Here is a 24,812-nt window from a genome sequence, read left to right as displayed (position 1 = left end):
TATATTATTATAAATAGTTTACAGAAATAAAATTATTTCCCAACCAGTAGCCACTTACACCAAAGTTGATATAGTCTTTTGTTGTTGCCAAGTACCATAAGTTAACATATAACCTTACAGATTAATTCTATTAAAAATCTATCATTGAAGGAAAAAAATCTTATTCTCAGCACTCATGTAGCCCTGAGATATGGTTATTTTCCAAAACTATACATTTCCATGACCATTTTTTGTAATGTTTATTATTGAAAATTTCAAGTATAAACAAAAGACAAATGTACAATCCACTCCAATAGTATGTACTCAATACCAATTTCTATTAATCTGTACCTTCCCCTCACTATTATTTTGAAGCAAATTCCAGATAACATTTTTGTTTTTCTTAACCATTTAATATAGTTCACATTATTTTTTCTGATAGGTTTTTTTTTTTAAGTTAATGCTAGTGAGGGTGATCCCCCAGAAGGATTACCTTAAAGTGTTCTGTGCTTACTCATTTCACTGTGATTTTTAATGTTATCATAATATTAGTGGATAGTACTATTTTCTGGTCTTATTTATTTTCTCATTTCATTCTGGTATATAATTACATATGGAATGAGTAGTATTTCTTTATTCTGCTATAACAGCTAGGCTCTCCTAAAAAATTCTTCCAGATGTGACTGTGTAGTAATGAGATATATCGCATCCAAATTAGTGTTAGTCTTCAAAGCAGTCAATTTGACAGGTAATTTATTTATTCCAATGAGGCAGCTGTTTCAGAGAATGTTTTGGAACTCCTCTTTTATAATTGCCTATGGAAATACTATGAGCCACATGAGAAAAACAAGTCTCATTACTTTGGTTAAAACCAGTATCCAACAAATATATCATTGGATTCAGTCACTTGTTTGTATTCTTGAACTTGACTGGACCTGACTCTAAATGACAAATGTATTTTTAAAAATTAAGTTACCCTCTAAGGAATTTTGATTTGGAACCAATAGCACCATTTAAAAGCAGGAGATGCAGACCCTTTCAAAAAACGATGCTCTACAATCACACTGCCTTTTGTCTTCTTTGTGTGTACATGTATATAGTGTGTATATGTGTGTAATGTGTACATTTAGTTTGTATACAGGGTGTGTATATATTTCAGGTAGCTGAGATGGATTTTGTTCTTGTTTTTAATTTTTAATTTAAATTTGATTTATTTTTTAAGTTTATAATGCATATTACAAATTCATAATGTGTAAAGAGAAGATTTCTTCCCTTTCCTGTCTTAAAGCCTCCTATTCTCCAATTTCAAGTGTATCCTTTCAGATCTATAGATGCATATATTTTTTCACTCATACTGTTACAGAAAATGAAGCATACCACACGGTTTTGTACCACCTTTTCTTTTGACAGTGCTGCTTTGAGATTTGTTCATATTCCATGAAGAACAACTGTTTTTTGTATAGTAGTCTGTTACATGGATGTACCACATTTTTAAAAGCAATATCCTTGATAGAACTTGAGTTATTTCTAATCATTTGCTATTAAAAATTAGCTGTAATGAATGAATTTGTACATACAGCATTTTGCACCAGGTAGATAGATAACTGATATAAATTCCTAGAACTGGAATTACTGGATTAAGGAAATGTGCATTTTAAATGTGGTTAGAAATTGCTCAATTGCCTTTTTTAGAAGCTGAACCAGTTTCATTCTCTGATTTAACCTTTTCCATAATCACAACAGCATACAATTGTCAAACTTTATTTCTGTCAAATTGATAAATTTAATTTCATTATGGGATAAGGTTGGATTTATATTTAAAGCCAATCGTTTTTCCTTCTCTATGAACCACGTGTTTATATCCTTTGCTCTTTGTTACACTTCATTGTTTTCTTATGGATTTCTGTGAGTTCTTATTATTTTATGGAAATTAACTTTCTATATATGAATCAAAAATCATTTTTCCCAATTGGTCATTTGGCTTTTAACTTTGCAGTAGTTTTTGCTCTGCAGAAATGTTTCAGCTTATGCAGTCAGATTTATCTATTTGTTTTCTCAATTATGTATGACACTTAGGCCTTTTCCACTCCTCTCCTATTATTGTAAAAATTTTCCCATATCTCTAGTACTTTTATTAAATTGTTCATCCATCTGGAGTTTATTTTAGTTTAAGGTGAAAAGTATGGACCCAACTTTTTTTTCTGATGATCCTCATGTTGACATGAATTTTGAATTTTACAAAATGTCATAGTCCGTACTGTTAAATATGAAAATAGCTAATACCAATTAAGCCATATACACTCTGAATTGTCTGTTAATTTTTATTGCTATGAGAATTCTTCATTTTTGTATGATCAGGAAATAATCATTTCTATAAATCATAGCTTTTAAATCAACCTGCAAAAAGCTGCAAATTCGAAGACGTTGTGGGCTACCTGCCCGTTGTTCTCCTTACCTTAATGTTACATTCCCTGCCTTACAGCTTCTTGAAAAACTAATTTTTTTTTTTGTCCCTTTGTGAGCAAAGTGCCTCTAGAAAATTTCTATAAAAAATTTTGACAAAATGATGTCACCTTGAATTTTTATTTGCGAGCAGTTTGCAGTTCGTGTAGTTTTGTCTACTGGCAGTTTAAAGTATTTTACTTTTAATGCAGTTGGTTCTTATTTTGAAATGACATGAGCTTTCTAGTTTTATCTGTTTACTTTTACTAACAGTGAACATTTTGTAAGATTTTGGAGAGGGGCAGTGAGAGCTCCATGCCTGAATTATCCAACTCAGGCTCTGTGATTAGCAGATGAGTTGTTTATGGTTTTTATTTTTTTGGAAGGGAAGCTACTTTCTGGAAGAAGAGTTCTTACGTAGCGTTTATCTGTTGTGGAAGTCTTCATTGGTGAATGGAGGGTGAGATGTGTCCATGTAAATATTGCAATTGAATATCTAGTGTTATTTGCTATAAATGCATTTGAAATTTATATCAATCATGGTAACCGATTTATAAATGAAAGAATTGCCAATGAGATTAATAAGACATATCTTCAGATTTACAATCTGGAATTCTTTGGAAAGGAAATAGACATCTTTATACAAGATGTTACTGTGAATATTTCTTGACATTTCAATTAATCTAACAAATAAGTAGGAAGAATCACTAATGAATACATTTTAATAATAAGGGGATTTTATGGAGCCCAAATAATAAACTATTTTTTAAGAAATAATAGTGTTTGGAGGAGAAACGTATGCTATTTTTTTTATCTGCCCGTTGATCAGTCATTTAAAAGTTCTTAGATTTTTCCTTCCATCTTTAAAACTAGAGGAGCGGTAATAATAAAAATGATGATAATAATAATAATAATAATAATAGTGTTTATTCTGCTTCCCAGGGATGTTTTGAGAATTCTAAACTACTACATGTTAATAAAGTTGTGTTATATTATGATTTTGAGAATTATTAGACTAAACTACTACATGCTTTTATTATAAACATTCTAACTTCCTCCAGTTTATGGGAAAATATATTTCATTGATGATATTGCGTATGTTCAATTATCTCAATTCTTTTTTTTTTTTCTTCAGTGATTTCTCCTTCCTTTTAAAATGCTGGCTTTAAAATATGAAACTCTTGAACATTGTTCTAATATTTGGAACATTGGCGTTGATAGTACTCTTTGAAACCTGTAAAAATTGTGATTAAAAACTTTCTGTATTACAATTATTTAATATCAGACACATTTTTTTCCTCAGTGAATTAATTCTGAGGTTTTTTTTTCTGTGCACAAAAGCTTAAATCTATATATTTTCACTGAATATTGCAAAGTATATTTTTGAGGTTTCACATTCCTCCTTGTTCTTCCTTTGCATCTCAATATTTTTATATTAAATTGCATGGTCAGATTAATAATAGCTAGATTACAAAGGCAATTCTGATTCCATTTGTTTCTTGTGTAGTACATAACATGTTCACTGATCTGAAAGTAGCCACAACACAAAAGAATCCCATACACTTTTATGATTCTCCACATATACAAAACAAATATATGTATATGTCAGATATTTGTTAGCAATAAAATGTATAACAGTTTATTTATATTTTGATATTTCATATGATCTCATGTAGTGTTAGTCACTACAAATAAAGATATCTTATAGGCTAAAGTAAAAGAATTAATATTACTTTTTATAATAACTTCTCAAAATTTTTAAAACTCAAGAAAATTATGGAAGTAGAAGAAATGCAATTCCAGGTATTTTAGCAGTTTTGTTACATTTTTTAAATTAACTTTTTTAAACTTCATATGGCTGCAATATAATTTCACTCCAGGAAAATGAACTATAAAATACTATTTTTCATTAAACTGCAGAAGTTTTTCACACATTTTAAGATGTTGAAATAGCATTTATGGTCAATTATGAAATCTGTAATGTCTTATTTATTTTTCATCTATAAGAGAAAAAAACTGACATGTCATGGGATTGTTAGGAGGATTAAATGAAATAATATGTATGTTGTAGACCTTCTCAGTGATACTTGACTCCCTAGCATCCTTTCCAAATGCAGGACTATAGGTTTTGGTCAAATTGACCAAGTCAGGGCTTGATTGGCTTAATCCAAATCATGTGACCTAGGGCATGTGACCTGGGTTGGGCCAATCAGAGTGAAGTTCAGGAGAAAGATTTGAGGAAGAGAAATTTTCTTTTGCTCTGATGGCATATAGTCAATGAGGCCTTTAAACCTAAGAGCCATTGGCTACCAAGGAACCCAGTCAAAAGAAGAGGCTGACCATGAAGGAGGGCAGAGGGAAAAGAGATGAGAGGAATGATATCTTATTTAGAAATGACTTCCATGTTATATTCATTAAGGGTTTGCAGGAATAATCATTTATTTTAAACGTTCTAAATAGATCAGCTGCTATGAATGAACCAGGTTTGCTCTATTTTTCCGCCTTTAGGCAGAGCTCACAGCTTGGAGATGAAAAAACATTTAGTGATTCATCATTGCTGGAAAATCTCCAAAATAATCATGTAAGTGACATAAAAATATTATATTTTTATTAATGAGTAAAAACTAATAAGTATTTCTCTGAATTATCTTCCACATTTATACTTTTTTAGTTTTATGATTATTTTTAATAATTATCAAAATCTATTGCTAAATTGTTTGTACTTAGCCAACATGAATTCCTGGTTATTAGAAATTTAGTTTTAATATTATCATTATCAATAGTCTATCTTTTCAACATGGTTTATGTTAAATAATATTAGAACTCTGTGAAACAACTCATTATTAATAATTTAAAAATATCCGTACAAATGAATTACCAGTTCAAAATGTTAGGCCACTGCCAAATCTACATAATTAGAACTCAACATCTGCCACCCAATGTGAACGTTCCACTTATGAAGTTACAGACACTTATTAAAATGCCATCAGATCAAATGATAGGGTTTCCTGGAATTTAAACCCCAGAATTTTTTCTTACAATCACTTCTGGCTCAGTATGTCAAAACTTGAACTCATTACCCCAAAATATGCTCCGTCTGTAGTATAGATGGGCTCACCACCTGTGCTCCCGGGTGGAGCTCTAACAATGTGTTCGTATGGGTATTTTGTATCCATTTTTTCTTAAGAAAGGTTTCAACAAAATATTATCTTCAAGATCTACAAAACCTAGACCACCTCTTTCCTCTATGTTCTCAATTTAAGTAAATTACACCATCACCTATTGTATTACTCTTTCTAGGAACTTAAGGGTTGTTTTGATACCTCCTTCTCCATCTCTAGATCAAGTACTGTCAATATTAACTTCTAGAATATATGCTGAATGTCATCTTCACTTCATTCTCACTTTCACTACCCAAGTCCAGACTATCAGCATTCTCTATGTAAATTACCATAATAGCCTCCTAACCAGTCTCCTTGTTTACATTTTTACTCCCCTACAATTCTTTTTGCACAAGACAACTCCAGTGATGTAAATGGAAATCAAGTCCCATCACTTCCTTGTTTAAAACCATTCTCTGGCTACCTCCCTCTTAACTTACAAAGTTACATGATCTGGCCCATGCCTAAGTCACCAACCTCACATGGAGCCACTCTACCTTTCTCTCTCCTCAAGCCACACTGGCTTTCTTTTCTGTTCTCAAACACGCTTCATTATTTCCTTCTTTAGGATCTTTTCAGTCATGTTTGGTTCCTGTTGGAAAACTCTCTGCTCAGTTCCTTATGAGGTTAAAATCTCTTTAGTTTAAATATCACATCTCAAGAACAACCACAATCTCACCAAAATCACATTACTTGATATTTTCACATTCTCTTCTTTTCACTTTATAAATAAATAATACTATGTATTTATCTGTGTTCTGTTTTCGCCACAAGTCAAACTTCACATGGCAGGGACCATGTCTGTTTTGTCTACTCTAGCCTGAACACAGTTTTTTCAAATAATGTTCTGATTTAGTTTTCCAATCACTTCAATCACTTCATTTTTTTTCTTTCTTTTTTTCTTTTTTCTTTTTTTTTTTTGCCCAACACCATAGAGGAATATTTTTTCTTTATTAATTTGAATGACATTTTTTTTTTTATCAGGAGCCAGACAGGCAGGCAGACGTTTAAAAGATCTGGCTCCTCTTCTCCTATAAACTCTAAGTTCCTTGCAGAAAAGATTCACTTTTATGTCTTCCTTAGGCTGTAAGAGTCAACTATACATAGGAATTGCTCAGTCAGTTCTTTTTTATTTAGTAAAACATGTATCAGGTTAAGGTTGCCTTTTTTGGAGAGAGGGAAAACAAAAATGGAATCTCCTGCTATCATCACTCCAACCCAAAGTAATGGAACCACAGCAAGATAACGTGCCTGAAATTTAAATCTGATCAGGAATTAGAGCCAGGTAAATGAACATTTTAGAATTTCTCTCGTGTCTTCTGAGGATAGTATCTACTATATCTACCCATTTTACTATATTATTTCTATTTGACAGCACAATGTTGCCATGTATAAATATTTAGAAAATGAATGAGAGTGCAAGAATAAATGATGTTAGTTAAAAATATTTTTTCTTCTTAATAGATATTGGCTGCTTAGTTGGCTGTAACTTCACACCCTCAATGTTTAACAGCCATACTCTTAATAGATGGACATAAAGTAATATTAGTGTCAAATGTTTAAATGAAAAGAACTAAATTATGTTTATTTCTTACAGCCAACTGCACCTATAATATGTGAATTTCTCACAATGATGGCAGTTTGTCATACAGCAGTACCAGAGCGAGAAGGTGATAAGATTATTTATCAAGCAGCATCTCCAGGTACAAATGAAGCAATTGTGATATGTTTTTTGGTGGAAAATTGTTCTAAAATTTGATATTGTCGAGAAAAAAATCAATTTAATTTGAAAAATAAAATAACCAAGTTATATTTCTTAGGCAAAAAAATTAGTAATTAGAAAAACCTTGGCTTTCAGAAGTAAATATATGTATACATATATATGTGTGTGTGTATATATATGTTAAAATGTAAAACTTTGGATATGTAATTTTTGTAATATGTCACATAATAATTTCTCTTTATAAAAAACTAATAGTAAACTATTAGTCATAAACTGTTTTTGCACATAAGCAAACAGAAAAAGAATGATCTGTTTGCCTAAATAGTATACATTTTAAAACAGCAATTTTGCTTTCCACTTTTGGAAATGGTAATCGAGGAGCTTGATGTGTATTTATTTGGATGAGAACAGTTTACACATTTGAAGGAATTCCATAAAATATATATTAGCACAGTTATCAGTATTTAATACTTAGGCTTAATTTTAGACCTGTTTTCAATGTAAAACTGGGTAGTCAATTTGATTATTGTAAGATTTTAGGAAAGAAGGAACACACTTTGCAGAACTTTGTTATAAATATTTTGAACCATATTCTAAACTAGCACTTATGAATTTGTAAAATGTATCAAATTTCTACTAAGTATAAGAAAAACAACATCATATATTGTTGCAATAGAAACTGTGTAAATGCTCTCTTATCTCACACCCTACCCTCAGCAACAAGGTTTGCTATACCATGGTGATTAGGTAAATAATATGTGATACAATAAAGCATTAATTCATTTATATCCATTTAAATTGAATTCTCAATTAGTAGTATTAGTTTTTTTACAACCAGTGTTTTAGAAGGAAAAGCATAAAACTTAAGAAAGGAGTTTGTGTCATTCATTTTAAAAAGAGTATTCTGGAGAATATGCTGGCCTAAAGGGTACATTTAAATTTTCCTTCCTGTTTGTGACTGAGACTTACTCTTCAGAAATATGACTCTGAGGTCTATACCCATCTTAGATTCTTGAGATTATTCTACTCATTCCTTGACATTGTGATGTAAATTGTATTATAGTAATGTATTTCTCTTGCATCGGGGATAATTTTTATTTCACCATGTATTTGCTTTCACCTGTTTTCCTAAAACAGATGAGGGAGCCTTGGTCCGAGCAGCTAAGCAACTGAATTTTGTTTTCACTGGAAGAACACCTGACTCAGTGATTATAGATTCAGTAAGTTATTTATTTTTGTGTTTTTTGCATCAAAGTACATATGCATAGCCTCAGAGATAATATGCATACTACTAAAAGACTCTTAATAAAATAGAGGTTTTCCCTACTCCAGTTCACCTCTCCAGAAGCAACCACTTTCTATTCTTTTATCTCTTTTATCAGACATTTACGCATATTTTCAAAAAATGTGTGATTAACGATACATGTTTTAATTTTTTAATTTCAGGCATATCTATTGACTTTCTATTCTATTAGTTAAGTGAAGATTTATCTCTTGTGACTCACCATCTTTTCCCAATGTTATTATAATTATATTACAATTTTTGGTTAAACAAGTATTCAGAAGATCCCGTTTTCAATGAACACATGAAAAAACATTGCTAATCATCAGGGAAATGAAAATGAAAATCACAATGAAATACCACTACATACCACCAAAAGGGCTAAAATTAAAAACATTGAGAATAGAGAGCAAATGGAGCACCCAGGTATTGCTAGTAGATGTATAACACGATGCAATCCTTTTGGAAAACCTTTTAGAGTTTCCTAAAACATATAAACATGCACCTGACCCAGCGATTGTACTTGTAGTTTCCCAGAGAAATGAAAGTATTATACACAAAAAGATGTCTAATGGCATGTTCATCACAAGTTTATTCACAATAGCCCAAAACTGGAAACAAACCAAATGTGCATCAATAGGACAATGGATAAACATTTTGATGTACTCATACAATGGGTTATCTGAATAATAAAATGGAAAGAATAATTGATTCATCAACAGCATGGATAAATCTCAAAAACATTATGTTAAGCAAAAAGAAAACCAGGCACAAAGGAGTGCATACTCTTTAATTTCATTTATATGAGGCTTGAGATTAAGCAAAAATGATTTGTGGTGATAAAATTTGGAATAGTGGTTGCTTTGGGGTCGGGGAGAAGATTGAAAAAGGACACAAAGGAATTTATGGAGTGATGAGAATGTTCTGTATCCTGATTGAGGTGATGGTTACACCAAATATGCCTTTATCAAACTATACAGTTTTCATCAAACTATACATTTAAGGTCCATGTACTTTATTGTTTATAAATTATATCATTAAAAATAATTCTGTACTGTTTATTTTATTATGCCTATACCAGTATTCATAGCTGAGCATTGTTGTAGTCAGTAATTATTCTCTTGTTTTAATTTTGTTTTCTGACATAAAATTATTTCCTGAAAATATTTTTTTCTTTATTTCTTAAAGATAAATACCAATCTATTTTCAATTGCTTAATTTTCTTTCTATCTATTACTAATTGTCCCATACTTTTTCAGTACACTAGTATCAAATGATCTATCAGTTGACAGTTATATTCTTGAGACATCCCTCTTGAATTCCTCCATTCTCCTTGGTCTGGGCCAGTTTTGTTCTAAGGCCTGCCATTATGCCATTTTGAAATTCCTTTTGATTTTCTCCTGTTTTGCACTACTCCTGTGTCTTAAATCTTCTTTCTTAGTTTTGATGGAACACATAATCTGTCCATTTTATCAGGTTAAAAAACTGTTGCAGAGCAGAGGACACAATAGCGATAGCCCTCAACAAACCAGCCCCTGACTCTAAGGGCTCTATGATGTACTGGTTCATAGGTCACAACTTGCTCACAGCTGTCACTCTGGAATCAATTTCCTATCTTCCTGGGGACTTTCTTTACATCTGTCCTATGCTAGATCTTATGTTTCTTAAATCTCATGTCTTCCTCATTCTTTGTTTACTCTTTTGTTTCTGTGGAGCACATTCTTTAGTGGCTTCTTGAGAAATGATGCATGAGGAGTTATTTACTTTTTAGTCCTTTCAAGTCTAAACACTTTTATCCTACCATTACACTTAATAGTTAATAATCTGGCTGAATATAGAATTCCAGGGTGAAATCATTTTCCTTAAGAATTTTGATTGTTCCACTGTCTTCTGGCTTCCAGTACACTTAATTGAGAAATCAGAAGCCACTATGATCCCATATCTTTTGTGACTTACCTCCACCCCCCATCCCCACTCTCTGGGGATCTTTTTTGTTCCAGTTCTTAAATTTTATAATCATGCGCCTTAGTGGGACTATTTTAACCCATTATACAGAACTTTGGGTGGACCATTTTCCATTTGGAAATTGATATGCTATCCTTCAGTTCTGGAAATTTTTCTTGAATGATCCCATTTTTCTTTCCTCTTTTTGCTCTGTTCTCTCTTTTAAATTCTTGAACTGGTCTACGGCCATGCCACCCTGAATGTCCCCGATCTCATCTGATCTCGGAAGCTAAGCAGAGACGGGCCTGGTTAGTACTTGGATGGGAGACCATGTGCAGGTGCTGTAGGTGTTAATAAAATAAATTAAATAAATTAATAAATTAATAAATAAAAATAAAAAATTCTTGAAATAATCTTTTAACTTATCTTTCCTGCTTTCAGATCTTTGCCTTTTTGTTCTACTTATTAGAAGTTTTCTTCAGCTTTGTCTTCTTAGTCTTCTATTGATTTTTTTTTTCATTTTCGCTATCATGTTTTTGATGACCAGAAGCTTTTTTCGTTCTTTAAATATTTCTTTTTTAATAGTATCCTGTTCTTGTTTCATGAATGTCATACTAATGTTAGTTTTCTGATAGGAATGATAGTTTTTTGAAGTTTAATTTAAAAACATCAACTTTTAAATGTTCTTTTTCAAAGTTTCTCATTTTCTACTTAGGAGAAAAGAACAGCATTTACTGCATCCCTTGCATGTGGGATGTATGATAGACTATACCAGGTCTTTGATAAGAACTGCACTATATAGAATAATAAGGCCAGTCTCCTATACCACCAAAGAGTAGCACACCGGATATATATATTAATCACAAAAACATAATAATTTTTACAAGCAACCTTATTGTTTTGAACATTTTCTTCATGGGTCCTCTTAAAAAGCATATACTGGCCAATTTAACAATATTTTCAAGGGTATAAAACCATGCAAAAAGTTTTATGTTATCAGGAAGCCATAGCAGTGCAATTCCAATGATAGAACAGAAAATTCCACATGTGAAGCATGTGACAAACCACTTTAATCTGGTGTTGAAACTAAGCGAAGAGGCATCCAGGACCTGCTCACCAGCCCCCTGAGCCCATCAGGAAACCCAGAAGCTGAAACTCCATGGGTCGGCATCAAGTTTTATCTTTGAATTGTCTTTCCTCTAGCTGCTTTTAGCTGTTTGTGTTGGATGTCTGTGTTCCATGTTAATGGCTTTCCTTAGACGTCTGTTAAACTTTGGGATTCTTGTGGTTAAGAGTGAGGAACTTAAAAGCTGATATGACCATTCTGCGCATAAGAGGGTATTTGCCAACACTGAGCTTCACTCTAGAGTGGCCTGGGGGGATTATGTAGTATATGTTCCTTTAGGTCTTCTCTTGGGCTTATTGGATTCCCCAGAAAGTAATCTTTGAATTTCTGCCTAGAAAAGTCTGGCTGCCACAATGTAGGGAACTGGGTAGGTGGGGGTTTGGAGGCTCAGCATTTAGTATGAATATAACAATGCCATATCTTCAACTGTGCTGGTCAACTTCTAGACAAAAGATCCTATATTTCGCCCTTTATAGAGTAAAACCTCTGGTCTTCTGCCACTGTGCCAGAAGGTTCAGTTCTCAGAGCTGCTTTCAAGTAGCTCTTACCCAGTCCTCCCCATTTTAGGTCCCTCTTTTACCTCACAGTTCTAGAGCTATCTAGTTTTTCACTTCTTAAGCATTTTAAGGATTATGTGGTACAAATCTGATTGGTTCTCAGCTCTTCCCATGGCTTCTGTAGTATTTGGCCTTGTATCTGCAAAGTAAGATACCACTCATTGATCTCTTTTCTAGCTTCCAAATTTCTAGTGCTGTTGTCTCTTTTCTTATTTTCCTGCCATAACAAGTTTTTTCCTTTTTAAGTGTTTACTATAGTTTTAAGTGGGGCTTTGGGAAGGACAGAAATTAAATATGTATGGCTAATCTTCTGTCTTAACCTGGAAGTTAATAAGTTTAATTATAGATGATATATTTCAGAAGAGACGATTTGTTTGTGTTGACAGTTTTTACATTAAAATTGTATAACTAGGATTTATTTCCAAGAAGCCAAAGATATTTGCAACTTGTGTAATTATGTATTCCTTTTCTTCATAGCTGGGGCAAGAAGAAAGATATGAATTGCTCAATGTCCTGGAGTTTACAAGGTAAAATATCTCTCCTGTGATTTGTGCAAATGAAATAAATCTCTATCATTATTTTTCCCATTTAAATAATTAGGAAGTATGCTTATTTTTATTTAACTAAATTATTTAAACAAAATATTAAATTAACATCTTAGGTACAGTTTTAAATTATCATAGCTATAGATAAATCTTAAATAGCTTCAGAAATGTTACAAGGTATGGTTTCTGAAGATAGTGTCAAAATATTTTTTAACATGACACACTCTACATCACGACATGGGGTATAGGACTAGGAGTCTTATGGCTGGTGATCTAGAAACTTAGTTCTACTTAGAGGGGCCAAGATTTATGGGGAGTGAAGATGAATCAAAATTAGAAACCCACCATTCTATTTATGTGCTCATTATATCTAATTGTCTTTGGATTTTAGAAAACATATCCATCTCTCTCTTAGGTATAAAACCGTTGTCATCTAGTAGGAAAAGCAGAAAGCAAAGAAGTTATCTTAACTTGATTTCTTAAGGTCAAATAATAGAGGCCTTATAATTATAATCAGTGATATCTCTATGAGTTTTTGGCTTTTTATTCCTTCATGACTATGTAGTTTTTCAACTAACCTACATTCTTGAGGCAAATTGGCCTCAGCTACAGATAAGAGGCTCTTGCATCACCATTCATAGGACACTTAAAAATATCTTCAAGTCTATGGCCAGGAAGTGACACTGCTGCTCAAGGAAATAAGTATCCACCTTTTTTCTTGAACTTTCTCCTACATAAGGCTAGCTGACTAGGAAAGGCATTTTCTTTTCTCTGCCAGCTTTGGTTGCTATCTTGGTTGAGTGTGACCACATGCCAGTGGTTAATATCAAAAGTAATGAGGGTCTCTCTAACTTTTTATTTAAACATTATTTTCTTGTATGCACTGAAAGACTTAAGGGAAAATGCATAAGAACTTGGATGATTAATTATAACAGCATATTTCTAAAGAGCATCCCTATCTCTTTTTTTCATGTCACAATGACTGTTTTTTCTGTCTCCTTGTATTACAAAATGTTTTAAATAGTATATCAATTAGCATTTAGATATATTTGTTTATTAACATTCACTTAGAAGCACTATGCTAAGTGATAAGTGCCATGAAAAAAAAATAAAGCCTTGAAACCTATATAATTTTATTAACTAATATCGCCACAATAAATTTCATTAAATTTTTTTTAAAAAGAAAAAGCAAGGTTAAAGACTTAAACTTTTTCAGGATGCTATGATGGGTGGGGGTAGGCTTAAGGATGAAAGTGAGAAAAGTAAATATGGTGTTATAAAAGGTCTCTGTGAAAGACATTAGTGGCTTAGACTAAGATGATGGTAGTAGAAATAAAGTGAAGTTGATAAAAATCCAGATACATTTTAAGGGATGTCAAGAGACTTTGGGATGGACTGGATGTGGAAAGAGGAAGAAGGGGTTAGAGCCTCTGGCATGAACAACTGGGTGGATAGAGGTACCCTTTACACAGATGGAAGATCAAGACTAGGAGCAGATGTGAAGGATGAGATGTTTGAATCATTAAGAGTTAGATGCTTGTGAGATATACAAATGGAGGTGTCTGATGTAGGTAGCTGAGCCTGGAGCATCAAAGAGAAGTGTGTGACTGAAATGTAATTTGGTAGTCATGGGCCTGTAAATGGTATTTAAAGCCATGAAGATGAGTTGGGTCTCCTGGATGTAAAATATGGAATGAGGGAAACAAGAAAGACTGAGAATTGAACTATGAGTAATTCCAACTTTTAAGCGTTGGTTAGAAAATGAGGAATCAGCAAGAGAGGTCACTTTGTGGTTAGAGAAGTAGAGAGTAAAAAGGATAATGACACAGAGCCAAGAGAAGAAGATAGTTTCGAGGAGAGAGTGGTCATCTGTGTCAGAAACTACTGCAAGGTCAAGTAAGAGGAAGGTTGAAAAGTATGGGTTGGGTTTAGCCATTCTGTAGAATGGTGAGGAGAGAAGCCTGATGGGAAGGAGAGTAAAGGGTAAAAACATGGAGACAGGGTATGTAGTGATTGTTTTGAAAGATGAGCAGTGAAGGCTTATAGGGAGAGAGTTGAAAGGGGATGTTGCTCAATGTGGGGAGGGCTGTTCGGAGTGAGTTTCATAGGAGAGAGACTAGTACACATTTAAATAACCGATGAGAAGGATCTACTCTGGAAGGAGAAGATGAAGAATGAGGGGGAAGCACATAACTTTGGGAGTGAGGTTATTAAGAAAGTGGGATGAGAAAAGATTCATAGCAAAAGTAATAGGAAAACAAATATTTTCTCTATTGTATCAGAAAAGAGACAGAAAAGATGGCGCACAGTGGATGAATACGTAGGCTTTAAGGGCAGAAAGGACAGGGATTTCTTGTCTGAGGCTTCCATGAAGGCGAACTGCAAAAATTCAAAGAGTCTGGCATGACCAGGGTACACTGGAGACTTGGAGAATGGAGTAGGTGTTCATAGTCCTGCAGACAGTGAGAGAGCAAGCTTGTTAGAAGAATTTAATGGGTTACTGGGCACTATGGAGCATCCAATTGGCATTGGTTTCATGTATTTACTAATCACTGTGGCTGGATGACTTTTCTCCAGCAAGGTCCACTTACTCCGATATACCACAGAAAAGGTTCCCATTTACCCAGGGTTTGGGAGTTTTACCACGAAAAGAGAAGAGCAAGGAAGTTGATGAGTTTGGGACTTGATCATCAAAGCTAGATTCAGAGAGGCATGACTCCAGAAGAACTGAGAAAGAGTATACAGAGGTCATTAAAATTTCAGAATATCCAACTAAATGTATTTCTAAAGCACAGAGTTGGAGATTGGAAGTACTAATATGGACTTGCATCACTTAACAACAGGGATGTGTTTTGAGAAATGCATTATTAGGTGATTTCATTGTTGTCTGAATGCTTAGGGGCCCTGATGAGCAAAACAACATGAGATTAAATCAAGTACAAGAAAATATGCAATCAAGAGATGCAATAAACACGGGATATATGAGGCTGCTGGCAGTATAACATGGCATATATTTTACAGCGAACTTTTTTAATAAGTAGAAAGAGTACACTCTAAAATAACTATAAAAAGTATAGTATGATAAATATACTAATAATATAGTTATCTATCATCATTATCAAATATGTACTCCACATAATTGTATGTGCTATGACTGGCAGCCATTTGTTTACATCAGCATCACCACAAACAGGTGAGTGATGTGTTGCACTGTTACAATATGATGGCTTCAGTAGGCGATAGGAATTTTTCAACTCGATTATAATCTTATGGGACCACCATCATATATGTAGTCTGTCATTGACCAAAGTACCACTCTGCGGAGCATCACTGTACAATGGAGTTTATAGATGGAAAGAGGATTAAATATGTCTAGATACCTCTGAAATAAACTCTTGGCTGTATGCTGTGGCACCATTTCTAAATGCAACTTAATATTGAACTTGTCTGAATTTTTTAGCAGCAGAACATTATAAGGTAAAGCAAAATAGATACAGACTCTTTTTTCCCCCTGATTTCTGGAAAGAATATTTATACACGCTAGATTCCAAACGAGACCCGTCCTACACAATGCTATACCAGTTCATTCTCCTCAGTGTTATTTGCTGTGTCTTTGCTAATGCTTTGAAAGATGTTGTATGTTTGACTAACAGTTTTTATTAAACTGTTTATATCATCAACACAGTATTAAAATGTTTGTGCTCCTTAGCTTAGCTTTGTAATATAAATTAGGTTTTTTACACAGTTCCAGTGGTTTGCTAGTAATAATTTAAAAACAATAGTTTTGAATGCTTACGTCAGTTTTAAAGTGCTAATGTTTGCCTTTATATGTGATTGGGTATGTACTTAAAATTGGTTATCATTTCTGTTTTTAATAAAAGCTATAACATACAATTCATCCTGAAAGATACTGGCTTAAATGTTTTTTAAATTTGAACACATTGAACCAGAACTCTCCCCTAACCTGGTGGGTACTAACTCCTGCAGGTTTCTAGGGAGCTGTTTTGTAAATTATCCTCTAGAGCAGTAGTTGGTACCCCGATGCTTTAAAAAACATAATGTAACTTTCAAAGGTACCCAACTGTATACTCAGAGGGTAGTTTATATATGTGGAAGGATAGGACTCATAATTTGGTAAAATTTATTTCTTCATTGTGAATATTAAAATATGTGAGGCATGACAAACATATATATGCACATACTCAGGATGATGACACATAATGGAAAACCTTTTCTTTCAGTGCTAGAAAAAGAATGTCAGTGATTGTTCGCACTCCATCTGGGAAGTTACGTCTTTACTGCAAAGGGGCTGTAAGTTTTTATTTTTGTCTTTCTTTTGCAGTTTTGATTTATGACGGTTTATAATGTATATGTTAAGCATTCTGCTATGGAAATGTAACACAGATGTTTAGCATGAAGTTGCTGACATCCACTTTTGTTGGCGTTTTATGGTAATAATGTTCAGCCTTTTCTGGTGAAATACGGAATTCCTTCTGGGTAAATTTGGTGCTTTGAAAAAGTTTAGCTTCGGTTACTGGTATAATTTAATTTTTGATACTTAATATTTGAGGTTTATATTAAATAAGTTAGAAGGCGCTTAAATACAGAAAATATTTTTAAAATCATATTAGAAATGTAGTGATCTGCACCAATTTGAATCTAATTTTTTAAAGACCATAGAAATTGGAGGGGAGAGAGAATTGATCACAATTACTGCTATAATTTCTTCATATAATGATCTATTTGATATTGATTTAATTATAACATAATTTCTAACTATTGGTTAGCTTTAGTATATTAGCAAGTAATATTGACAGAAACAGTAATATGTTATACTAACTGAATTTTCCTAGTTGAAATATGCTTTCACTCATGGAAAAATAAGAAATCTACTGATCAGGGCCTTTTTTTGTTGTTTTTGTTTAGTCAGTATTCTCCTTCGAAATTATCTTTTCCAAGTACCTAGTCTACTTGGACTAGTCAAGTAGCTTGCCAACGTGGAACTTTGCAATTTTCAATATAATCAACAGCCTTGCTTTGTCATGTGGAACTTGGAAACGGAACTTTTTGAGAAACCCAAGTTTATTATTTAATTTCTGTTGAGAATGTTTCTCATCACCTTGGTTTTAAAGCATTAAAATGCAATTTTTAAATGCCTTGGTTTTAAAGCATTTGGAGATTATTTTGTGATGTTTCATGAATTTAGCTTTAGAATTATTTTGGTTGTCGATTCAAACAATTGACATTTATTCATTGTGTGCATTTTATCTACCAGACTTGGAACTGAATTTTGTAAATAAGAAGATAAGACCTAAGACTTATTATGAATTTAAGACTAATCAGGGATATGTTAATAAAAAGATTAAGATACAATATTAAGGTATATTGTAAAGATGTTCCATGTCTCAATTGTAACATTCAGGGAATAAGGGAATAAAGAGAGCCTTTAAAACCTCCCACTTTACATAGTTGATATGTGTGTAGTTTACCCAGCTCACATTCTATCTTTCTTAGTTTTGAGTAATCTTCTACCTAGAAACTGGGGAGTTAAAACATTAAATAAAAATAAAAACATTTGACTTCCTTTTTGAATAATCGCAGAGCTAGTTTGTATACATTAACTTGCTTATTGCATTGCTTTTCCCCATTCTCAAACTGTCTGTGAAATGTAGTTAAATACTGAAAAGGTATAAACATATAAAACAGCAAGGTACATTTGAGGCCTACATGTAACTTGGCGAGGAATAACAGAATGCAGGCCTAGAAAGATGGACATGGGTTAGGTCATGGGTTTTTTTCATGCTCACGAATTTATACTTTTTTCTGGATTATTCTGATGCCATTTCAGAAGATGAATGAAAGCAGGAAAGAGATGCCTACAGAGTTACCAGTTGATACTATTGACAGTAGTCCAAATAAGCATTGATGAGGATCTGAACCAAGACAGTTGCAGGGAGGATTAAGAGAACAGAGATTTAGGACTTAGTAATTGATTGCATGTGGGTGAGGAAGAAAAAGATCATCTAGGATTACTATTGGTTTTCCACTTGGCTAATCGAGTTTACTAAGTGATACAACTTACTAAAACAAAGGGTTGGGAGCTACATCTGGGCCACAAGGCAGAAATACTTGGATTTCACAGGGAGAGATTGTGGGATGCTGATACATGTGTAGAAGTTAACAAGTATAGCTCCAAGCTAAAAGCAAGGGATTGATGCGATCTCACATGAAGAAATATTACATGAGAAGATAGGAGACCTAAAGATGAAAAGTAAAACATCCAAGAGGGAACACTGAAATTTGGAGGACAGTCTGAGGAGTCTATTGATTCCTTGGTAGAGTGAATAATCAATACTGACGAGTGCAGCCAAATACTTTAGTAATAAAAGTCAATTAAGAAGTTATCAATAGTACTTGCCAGTCAAGGTAGCATAGTCTGTTCATAGTTTGATGTATCTCCTCTATCCAAGATTGTAGCAGTGATGGATATATAGTACAAAGACAAAACAAAAAGATAAAAACCAGGCTCAAAAGCAAGATAAACATCTGTGCAGACCAAAATAGGATTAGAAAATCAAAGAGGTACATTGAAATGAAGTCTTGAGCTGAGTAGGTTGGGTTTGGCATCAAAGAGGAGTGGCTGGAGATCTGTGGGGCCATTGGAGCAAAACGTGCTTTCTGTAAAATGCAGATGGGAGTCCAGCCTTCCCTCTTTGAAGCCTAAGACAGCAGTGTGCCTCCTAGTCATGAGATAAGGTTAAGCAAAGCTCTTGCTAGTCTCTACGAGAGAGTCTAAAATCCCACTAGGTTGGGATGCAGGCAAAGAGGGAGAAAATAAAAGCAAAATCGAGACACACATGAGAAAATCTCATGCCAAACAGATAACAAGCACATAAACAACTGGAACATTCACTCCAGGTGAAATTATCTGTGTAGACCAGTGTAACAAAGGATGTTTATAACTCAACATGATAAATTAGTTTTTTTTAAATTTTATATTTTTACTTTATTATAGGTGACATACAGTATTATATCGGTTTCACGTATGCAACAGTGATTAGATGTTTATATAATTTATGAAATAATCAGTGATCACCCTGTTAAATGCAGTACATATCTGACACCATACATAGTTATCACAACACTACTGACTATATTCCCCATGCTATACTCTATATCCCCTGACTATTTTCTAACTACCAATTCGTACCTCTTAATCCCCTCCCCTCTTCACCTATTCCCCCTATCCCCAATCTGACAGCCATCAAAATGCTTTGTCTGTGAGCTTGTTTCTGTTTGTTTGTTTGTTTGTTTGTTTATCCTGTTCTCTAGATTCCACATATGACATTTGTCTTTCTCTGTCTGACTTACTCCACTCAGCACAATACCTTTTTGTCCATCCATGTTGTTGCAGATGGCAAGATTTCATTCTTCTTTATGGCTGAGCAATATTCCATTGTATAAATATACTACTTCTTTATCTATTCATCCACTGACGGACACCCAGGATGCTTCCATATCTTGGCTATCATAAACAGTGCTGCAGTGAACATATGAATTCACATGTCGCTTCAAAGTAGTGTTTTAGGTTTCTACAGATAAATGCCCAGAAGTGGGAATACTGGGTCCTTACTTGTCTCTCATTAAGCCTTTGTTTTAAAGTCTATTTTGTCTGGTATAAGTATTGCTACCCCAGGTTTGTTTGTTTGTTTTCTTTTCCATTTTCATAAAACATCTTTTTTCATTCCTTTACTTTCAGTCTGTGTGTGTCTTTCGATCTGAAATGAGTCTCTTGCAGGCAGCATATGCAATGGTCCTATTACCCATTCAGCCATTCTTTCTTTTGATCAGAGCATTTAATTCATTTACATTTAAAGTAATTGTTGCTAGATATGTAGTTATTGCTATTTTATTATTCATATTTTTGATCTTTGTTTCTTTTTTCTTCTTAAGTCTCTCTAACATTTCCTGTGATACTGGCTTGGTGATGAAGAACCCCTTTAGCTTTTCCTAGTCTAGAAAGCACTTTATCTTTCCTTTAATACTGAATGATAGTTTTGCTGGATAGAGTAATTTTGGTTGTAGGTCCTTGCTTTTCATCATTTTGAATATTTCGTGCCAAGCCCTTCTGGCCTGCAAAGTTGCTTTTGAGAAATCAGCTGACAGTCTTATGGGAGTTCCCTTGTAGGTAGCTAACTGCTTTTTATGCCTTTAAGATTCTCTCTTTGTATTTAACCTTTGGCATTTTAATGATGATGTGTCTTGGTGTGGACCTCTTTGAGTTCATCTTGTTTGGGACTCCCTGTTCTCCCTGGGCTTGTATATCTGTTTCTTTCATCAGGTTAGGAAAATTTTTGGTCATTATTCCTTAAAATAGTTTTCAGTTCTTTGCTCTCTCTCTTCTCCTTCTGGTATCTCTATGGTGTGAATATTGGTAAGCTTGATGTTGTCCCAGAGGTCCCTTAAACTATCCTAATATTTTGGATTCTTCTTTCTTCTTGATGTTCTGATTGGTTGTTTTCTGCTACTTTATCTTCTAAATTACTGATTCAATCCTCTGCTTCATCCAATCTACTGCTAATTCCTCCTAAGGTATTCTTTATTTTAGTTATTGTAGTCTTCACTTCTGACTGGTTCTTTTTTATGTTTCCTATCTCCACTTTTATGTTTTCTATCTCTTTTAAAGTTCTCACTGAATTCATCTACACCTCCCCTGAGTTCACTGAACATTCTTATAATAAGTGTGTGGAATTCTGCAACCGATAGATTGCCTGTCTCCATTTTGTTTAATTCTTTTTCTGGACCTTTGTTCTGTTCTTTCATTTAGGACATATTTATTTGTCTTCTTATTTTGGCTGCATACTTGTGTTTGTTTCTCTTTATTAGGTAGGGCTGCTACATCTCCCAGTCTTAGTTGAGTGGCCTTATGTAGTAGTTGTGCAGTGGGTTCCATTGGCACAGTCTTCCCTGGCCACCAGAGCCAATACTCTAGGTGTGTCTGTTCTGTGGGTTGTGTGTGCCCTCCTGTTGTAGTTGAGCCTTGATTGCTGTTTGCTCATCAATGAGAGGGATTTACCCTTGCGCTAATTGGTTGTAATGATTGTCCATGACCAGTAGAGGAGCTGTTGTATAGGGGCTGACCCCACAAAGCAGGATTCACCCAAGCAGAGCTCTGGTGCCTGCTTTGTCTACCGTTTGGGTATGTAGTCCTCAGTTGTGATCTTGGGTGGTGCTCTGGCTCAGACCAAAGCTGGCCACCAGGCCTGTGAGCCAAGGCCTCCTGGGAGGGATCCTGCCATGGGCCAAGTTCAGCTGCAGCCCGTTTCCTGCCTGGGGCCACTAGCATGAGCCACCAACCAATCCGCAGATGGCCACCACCCACGCTTGGCTTGGGAGTGCCTTGAGAGGCCACGCCACAAATCAAGGCTGGCTGCCGCTAGTGCCAGGCTTAGGGCTGTTCAGCAAGAGATACAGGGCATGCTGAGGCCAGCTGCTACTTGTTTAGGTGTTGTGAACCTTTGAGAGATTTTAGGAAAGTCTGTAGCATGAGCCAAGACAGGCATTTATATGAAAAATCCACTGCAAGTGACTTGGGTGGGCCCACATATTGGGAGGGGCAGGAAAACTGCTCCTCCCAATACATTGATAGAGACTCAGGTATGGCACACGCCCGGGTCTACAAGCTGGATGGGGAAGGGCTCAAGAAAGGAACAATGGCCTCTGCCAGCACTTCTGTCTGAGAGAAGGCTGCCCTTCCAGCCCTCACTCTGAAGCCAAATAACTCAGTTCCTCCCCATTTGTTCATGGCACCTTTCGAGCTGCTACCCCAGCAGTGGAGCTCAAAGCAAGCAAGTCTGTCAGTGGCAAGTCCACATGTAGGCCCTTTAAGAGGAATGTCTGTGACTCTCTCAGCCCTTTGTCTCACCCAGTCACAGTTTCTTTTGGTTTCCACAGCCAGAGGTTGTGGAGACTTCATTTCCTGGCACTAGAACCCTGGGCTGGGGAACCCAGTGAGGCCAGGACCCCTCGCACCTCTGAGGGAACCTCCACAGCCAAGATATTTCTCCCAGTTCTCAATCAGCACACAGAGGTGTGGGACCAGCCCATTTCATGTCTCTGTCCCTCTTACCGGTCTCGAAGTGGCCTCTTCTGTGTGTCCCCAGTTGTAGGACTTCTGTTCAGCTAGACTTTAGGCAACTCCCAGTGATGACTATTCTGTAGTTTAGTTGTAATTTTGGTGTGGTTCTGAGAGGATACATGCATGCATTTATCTACTCCACCATCTTGATCAGCAGTTGAAATTAGTTATTTTTAATGAAAAAGGAATTGGAAGGAGGAAAGAATGGGGATAACTGTAAGATAAATTAGAAATCATTAATAAATTTAAGAAAAAACATCAGTAAATGGAATGAACTCTAGATTAGACAGAGTTGAAGAGGTGGGAGTGAAGTTAGTGAATTGGAAGATAGTACTGAAGAGTTCATCTAGATGAGCTGTGTGTCTGTGTGTCTGTGTTTATGGATGACTTATTTTTCTGGCCTTTTTCTAGATTTTCTGCAGTGAGATTGTCTTTGCTAATTTTTAAATGAAAAAGAAAGTATGCAATACACAACTTATATCTGCAATAGAAAATAATTTGGGAAAAGTTACATTTACACAAATAAAAAATATAATAAAGTAAAAATCCTACTCTAATACTTATATCCCAGAGAAGAAATTAAAAGCTTGACTAATATACTTAATGTTGTAAGAACCTTAAAGTGACTGAAAATTTCAAATTAAATGTCCCCTAAATAAAATTCTGTGCCATATGTAAAATGACCACATCTGAAATGAGTTATTTTTAACAGTTCACCACCACATCAGTGGCAAAGTACAGATAGTTCTGAATTGTACATGTAAATCCAGAAAATGTTTGTCTGTATTTAAATATAGATGTGTCTAATGTCTTCAGCAAACATTCCAGTTCTAAAGAGCCAAGCTTTTTGCAGCAGGTCACACTTACCTTGTTGTTAACCTGACGAGAAGATCAGATTCTTTGACAGTAATTGGCTAATTTATAGCAAGATCATCTAGATAACTTCAGTATATATAGTGCTTAAATAAGTAATTATGTAAGACCTCTTTTTTTTTTACTTGCTACCTTCTTATTGTTGACTCTTGCACTTTATTGTATAGTCTTTTTTTATTTGAGAATATTGTATAATGTGGTATTCCATACAAGTGAAATTTCAGGATGATTAAGGATTACTTTAAATATTTTATTTCACTAACACATTTTTGAACACCTGATATGTGCAAGGCTCTGTAAGTAAGGATAGAGCAGCATCAAAACTTCAGTCTAAAAGATGAATAGAAAAACAAATTTTTGAATGAAAATTCACCTAAAATTTTTCATCATGAAGCCCTAGGCTCTTTAAATAAGTAATTGTCATTTGACTGTGCCATGCCACTCCAGCAGCATCTCTTCACCAAGATTTTCCACTTTGACCTTGCCAAGGGCTAGGACACCATATAAGTAAATCCATCTAGGATTTCTTGTAAATATAAACTCAGTAGGTTCTAAATCTGGTCCTAGGGGATGCTTTAGTTCCTGTGAAGGACCTCTTATAGTCCATAATACTATACCAAATATTTGATGTACAGACCTCTGAATAAATGAGTGTTATTTTGGGTGAGAAGGTATCTGTATGTATTTATTTCTCAATTTAAGCACGACCAATTGTGATCGTCATTTTAAAACACTATGCAATTCGTGCAGAAAAGCACATTCAGTCCCCTGCTTTCCTTGATATAATAAAGAAGGTAGAAAATTATCCTATTCTGAGCATCAGTTTCTTCCATAAGAATGGTTGACAGAATTTTATCTCCCTAGCCTTTTCATCACTTTTGTTTTCATGATTTGAGTTTTTTAAAATATATTTTTAAAAATTAGTTTTAAGATGGCCTATTTTAATTTTATTGAAAATTTTGTTAGCCTCTTGAAAAAATAGAATTCATAAGTTGTACCCTTCATTCTCAGAAAAGTGCCATGAGGGGAAATTATCATTTCC

General features: G+C 34.4%; 1 protein-coding gene across 7 annotated transcripts in view; it reads left to right on the top strand.

Moving 5' to 3' along the window:
• ATP8A1 (ATPase phospholipid transporting 8A1) overlaps positions 1 to 24,812 on the top strand; it is a 216,589-nt gene that overhangs the window by 87,032 nt on the left and 104,745 nt on the right. For all 7 annotated transcript variants that reach the window (XM_039845110.1, XM_039845109.1, XM_039845108.1 and 4 more), the window contains 5 exons: positions 4,930 to 5,002; positions 7,180 to 7,285; positions 8,443 to 8,525; positions 12,692 to 12,741; positions 17,001 to 17,070. In XM_039845110.1, the coding sequence (XP_039701044.1) occupies positions 4,930 to 5,002; positions 7,180 to 7,285; positions 8,443 to 8,525; positions 12,692 to 12,741; positions 17,001 to 17,070 (382 nt within the window). The remainder of the gene's footprint in view (positions 1 to 4,929; positions 5,003 to 7,179; positions 7,286 to 8,442; positions 8,526 to 12,691; positions 12,742 to 17,000; positions 17,071 to 24,812) is intronic.

This window comes from Pteropus medius, unplaced genomic scaffold, assembly GCF_902729225.1.
Source record: "Pteropus medius unplaced genomic scaffold, Ma_sr-lr_union100, whole genome shotgun sequence".
Lineage (NCBI taxonomy): Eukaryota > Metazoa > Chordata > Mammalia > Chiroptera > Pteropodidae > Pteropus > Pteropus medius.
Note: the sequence above shows the minus strand (reverse complement) of the source record. Positions and strands in the feature narration are given on the sequence as shown.